This window comes from Amblyomma americanum, chromosome 1 (genome assembly GCF_052857255.1).
Source record: "Amblyomma americanum isolate KBUSLIRL-KWMA chromosome 1, ASM5285725v1, whole genome shotgun sequence".
Taxonomy (NCBI): Eukaryota; Metazoa; Arthropoda; class Arachnida; order Ixodida; family Ixodidae; genus Amblyomma; species Amblyomma americanum.
In genome coordinates, this window is record NC_135497.1 from 245,071,629 (window position 1) to 245,077,251 (window position 5,623).

Genomic DNA, 5,623 nt, shown 5'->3' on the forward strand with positions numbered 1-5,623 from the left:
TGTTTTACGCCCGTTTGAAACGTGTGCTAAACTTTCTTCGTTCGCCATCAGTCGTTTTCGGTAACTGAATATACAAGTTCAGAGAGCCCCAAAAGCATAAACTAAATTATTCGGCATACTTCCTGAACATATAAGTGCTCAGCCACTTTATGGCATGCAGTGGTTATAAAAAAAAAAAGAAACCTTGCAACTGAACATCAAAACTTTTTGCAGGAAAATATATTTATTTGGTCTCGTGAGGAAAAAAAAACCCAACCAGGCAGTTCGCTGGCGTCTATGGACGGAAAGCGGGGTCATAATAGTTGCCTTTGCTTTGGTACAAGATTTTCGCCGGGTAGGAAGCCACCAGTCCAGCATGGCGTAATCGGTCCCATTCAGTGGTGGTGTCCCGCGCTGGGGTCGCATGCGGTTGCAGCGTTGTGAATTTCCGTGATTTGAACCCGCTGCACAAAAAAAAAATGCACTTGAATATAACATTCACATACCAAAGCCTACAGTATAAGTGGCTTATAACTTCAATTTTTGATTTAAGGCAATGCCAAGTATTTACTTTGGCCCTCGTGAGCGCCTAACATATATCGGTAGAATAGTTGGGGAGCGGGCTAGCTGGTTGATCATGTTTGATGAAACAGCGCAAGGGACGAAAATGCGCACAGCAGGGCACAGACTGTCTACTCTCTGCGCCCTTGTCCCTTGCGCTGTTTTATGATACTTTGGCAGCTGGACAGGGCAGGTGTTAGATAAATGGTTCATTTTTCCCTGTGCGGGCAATAGTTACCGAGTGCCTTCTATTTATTGCTGTGCCTTGCTAGTCTTGCAGTACTTTAGTTAATATACAAAGTACGAAGCATAATGAGGCCACTGAGTGACAGGCCACCACATTTATTGCTAAGTTATTTTTTTCAACTTTCCGCTGAAGCTGTCCTCTTCCTTACTGTCATTGATATCTTGGCTTTGCAGAGGTCGTTGTTGTCTACTACACTCGAACTTCCCATTTTCTTCTGATCGGATCGCTGGTCAGTATTGCCATTTGTCTCATAGATTGTGTTTTTACTCAGGCAATCCTTATTAATCCTGAGGTCATTGACCACATGGAATTACAAATTCAAGAAAGAAAAAAGGAGAACATATAAAGCTGCTCGTAATGTCTAAAATCCAGAGTGTAAGAAACTTACCGTGAAATACTTGGCCATGGCTTTTTCCTGCACAAGAAAAACCAATAAATACTCTGTAAGTTCATGGAAGTGTAACCAGGCGCATTGTCATGTGTTCAGTACTGAAGCATTTGTTAGGTATTTTGAGTGCATACTGTTTACAGTATGTGCTACGAAACAACCTGCAAAATTACAAATCCCGCAACCAATGGTCTTAATGTTAACGAAGCGTATACATTCCTTGTCTGCCATCTGTCGTTCTCAGCATTTCATTGGAACAAACGCGCAGTTGACCGCGGTAAGGTTTATTTCATTGTACTGTTCAACCGTAAAGCACGTTAACCTCTGTTATTCGCCAAGTTGTCATAATAAGAACAAAGGTAGCTTAGAAAGAAATCACTATGCATTTAGTGCGATTGATGAAAGTTGCAATCGTGAAACCGTGGATTAGAGTGGCGTCTGAATGTTTGTTGTCTTTTTGCTTGCAGTTTTCAAGTTTGCATGCTCACCTCCCTTTGGAGGTTAAGCAGGAAACAAAAAAGCGCTCGAAATTTTAAAAATAATCTGCACCAAGTGCTTAATATACTTACGCATTCAGTAGAGAAAAAAAATTAAACTGCGTGATGTACGTCGATAAAATACTTTTCTTTGACCTGGGGAAATTCTTGCGGGCCAATCCTCTTGACGCACGGCATTTCTTTTTTTTTTCCTCGCAACTTACACATCTCGGTCGCCCATTTAGGAAGATTGTAGTCTTCGCAGCATAGACGCACTTCTCAAATATTCCCAAACTACTGTTACTGACTGGAGATACCTTTCAGCAACGCAATGATTTAATCAACTACATTTTAGTGAATGAAAGACTTTCTTAATAGATATTTGAGCTGAAACAGCGTCTTTAGCGGTTCTTAAAAAATGCTTGCTTTCTAGTATACGCACAGCCGAAGCCAAGCGTCCATAATTTGGGGCTTACTAAATAACGAGCGCAATGTCGCAGACTGAACATCTTACCAGGTCATTACCCACGCACAACCCTCTGATGACGCAAGAGTTGTCTCGGCAGCGAAGATCCCTCGCGGCGTTGTCGAAGCTTTGGATCGCCTACAATGCAAAATCAAGTGAGTTAGCGTCTCAGTCAAATTGCCGCAATGAAAACATGTAAAATTTGGACTAAATGATTTCGCATATACAACATTAACACGATTCTGGATATGATTAAAAAGTATTCTGCCAAAGCATAGCAGAAACTTGCAGCCAGTTCGAATGCCCCTGCGTGCGCGTAGCCTTGTAAGATAGCTAGTTTCAAAACGTTTTTTATTGTAGTTATAGACGTGAGTGCCTCTGTCGAGGCCTTATGCATACGTGATAATATGCGTAATCCTCCTACCGTTTGGAAACAATCAAGAATCGGTGTATTTAATGTTGAAATCTAGATAACCAGCAGGACAGCTTTATTTTCCCCAAAACATCCCCTAATATTATTTCCAATGAATACTTTCGGTGCTGCTCATGAGCCACAAGCGTTTATTCGTTTTTGCCTTCGTCTATCTTGGTTTCATTCTCTGAAATATACCATTTCATTCTCATTTCCGGGCTGCCATCAAGAAATTACCGGTTGTAGGGAGTGTTTTCGAGAATTTCTCGTCCTTTTCCTTAATTTTTTCAGTATCATACAATGTGTCATGTGATTGTTAGTGTCATAAAATCATGTTGCTTGTAATAAAAGGTTCTTCAAGTCCACTTGCAGATTAAGCTGTATATTTTTGCTGATATTGACAATCCCATTTCATCAGTTTACTAAAAAAAATGCGAAAAATTTCTTTGGATTCCATCAAACCAACCAAAACGTTCTTAACAGCTAAAGATCCCGCTAAATGGCTGGGCCTTCTCTCACGTGAAATTTCAGCCGTGGAGGATAGATTACCAGTCATACCGTGCCCCAGAGGGTCACGCCTTCTATTCCCTCGTCTAGGATTGAAGCGCTATTACGCGAAACCTTCGAACCCCGCTCCATTAGATGCATCTCTCGGAGTGAATAACTTCAATAGATACAGATCGGAGCTTACTTTGCTTAAAGAGGATAATAGCATCGGCACTCTAGCGTTTTCGCTTTTTAAGGACTACGTAATAAAGTAGCCTGAATAAATAGATATCTGTTCGTAATAACCGCGCTGTCTCAGGGGCTGAGGCATTGCTATTTTGAGCACGTGACTGTGGGATCAATTCGAAGCCGCAATGGTTGCACTTCGATGGGAGAGAACTCCGCAAACGCCCGTACACTGTGCGACGCCAGTGCATTTAAAGAACCTCATGTGTAGACGAAATTAATGTACTGTGAGCATGTGCAAATATTTAACTCCCTTCTTTTCTGCTCGAAAATTCATTAGGAGCATTAGTTTCGAAAGGCTTTCAATGAGAAGTAAAGCATATCTTTGGGATTACCGGTTCCTGTAAAAAGCTGCAAGCAAATGAAATCACTGTAGACATGATGCATGCGCGGTCTCAGTTTCTTGCACCTTTTTGTGAAAAGACCGAATATTTCGCACAGATTCATAGCTAACCCTCGCATAACAGTGTACGAGTAACCGGAACAAATCGCCGACATGATCCGCGTCTTCCCTGGCTTTCGGGAGCTTTTCTTCATTGGCGCCCCACTGTGACCAGCTACGCTCTTTCCCTGTCTTACTGGAAAGAAAGCGTAGCGGGTGGAAGTGCAGAGAAAAAGTAAGGAATATAAGAATAAGTGTCATACCGCTGCAGAGATGGAGCGGCGGATGCACTGGAGTTCACTCTTGAGCTGGCCGTCATTTTTATCTGCACAGAAAAACATTACACACATAATGCATCCAACCAAATATCAAGTCTACACTTCTGCATCCTCATTCTGAGCACTGCTGAACTTTCGACTGTCTGAGATTGGCATTATTCGTTATGATTTCTTCTTCTACTATGCCCACCGTCTTCTTTTAAGCTAAGAAATCGGTAGGTTATTTCGTGCGCTTTAGCAAGTAAAAGAGGACAGGCCGCGAAAACGTCTCTAAAATTGCTATTGTTTTGAATGCCTGCGTCAATAAATGTGTGATTCAGGTACATGTTCAACTTTCTTGGACAAAAATTTTAAAAAATTTGAAATATGTAAGACACTTTCACGGGAATCTTGAAGGTGATGGTCCATTCTTCTGATGTGTAGCAAAATCTTTCTTTTAAAGTGTTTGCATCAATACGAAGGGTTAACACTGCTATAGAATGATGGCAAATGCAATAATAGAAGAAAATGCAAGACTTCAGTCGGGTAACCTGCTGATATATTGATTGTTACAGTGAAATCTGACATTTTATGAAAACAATTGCGTTCATAAACGGCTTCCCGGTCAAAAATGCTTTTGTACGGAATTATTTGCTATGCTGCGCATTGAAATTTCGATCAACGTAATTTCAGTCGACCGCTGGGTCTTCTGAAACTGTGTTACCTCTTTACACGGAGTGCTACATTAAGATTCTTCTGAGGCAGCAAAATATCCTCTTCAGACAATTGGTCACACAGCAGTAGGTACGGAAAGTCACGCAGGGACCAAACAGTGACGACCTCAACAGCGCTTGCAGTATTCAGTACACATCCTAAGCCTGCATACTAACCGCATAGCTCCAGATGGTGAGCAAAGCTCAGGGCAACGAATGTGGCGAGCAGCACGCAGACCAAGAATGCCTTCATCGTTCCTATCGGGCTCTCCTCAACGGGATGCTGTTGCAAGTGATAAAATGAGAATGCCCAGAGAAAACAGCGTGCTGGCTTTTATACACACGGGAACGTTGTCCACATTGGTTTGCAACCCGAGCCCGCAGGCAGCCAGTTGCGTTTGAGAGACAAGAAGAAATGACATCAAAACAAGGCTCCTTCGCCGCTATTGGGCGCACGTGGCGTCAGGACAAACCGTTGCAACGCTTGCGTGGTCATCCACACCGTCAGCAATATCCTTCCGCTCTTTCTGACGCGCCGCCAGGATGAGCGAGCACGCGTCGCATCTGAGAGCAGACGCCGTACGTGAGGAAATCAAGGATGCCAGCCGATCGCCACCGAGTACGCACACGCCGCTGCCTTCTGGTCGCCTGCGCTGGTTGCGAGACGCCCTGAAATAAACCTCGCACCTTTTCTTTCTCTCTAAGAACGATTGCGGCAGTTTTAGCGGAATTGAGAGGTTGGGTGGCCTGCTGTCTGCCGCAGGTTATTTATTTCTTTCGTTTTTGAGCTTAAGTGTGTGATTTACATGCGCGCACGCGCTGCGGAAATCCGCGTTCCTTGTTATGCCTCTCTTGACTCCTGCTTCCTCATTTTTACACTTCTTTCCAGTGTGTTTCCAAGTTTTCTACATTGGAGCCGTGTGCAGGTGGCCGATTGCGAGGGAGGTTTCTCAGCCGTGTATTTATCCTGTAATGATCCTGCGCATTGATCTGTGTATCTGTATTGATCT

The 5,623-nt window shown here is 43.2% G+C and overlaps 1 protein-coding gene across 1 annotated transcript; it reads right to left on the reverse strand.

The window, feature by feature from the left end:
- Positions 1-204: 204 nt before the first annotated feature.
- Positions 205-4,974, reverse strand: LOC144114877 (antimicrobial peptide microplusin-like). The gene is made up of 5 exons (XM_077648881.1): positions 4,791-4,974; positions 3,907-3,968; positions 2,166-2,255; positions 1,176-1,202; positions 205-443 (listed from the first exon to the last, which is right to left on the reverse strand). The coding sequence occupies exons 1-5, from the start codon at positions 4,864-4,866 to the stop codon at positions 375-377; spliced, it is 324 nt and encodes a 107-aa protein (XP_077505007.1). The 5' UTR covers positions 4,867-4,974; the 3' UTR covers positions 205-374.
- Positions 4,975-5,623: the final 649 nt, after the last annotated feature.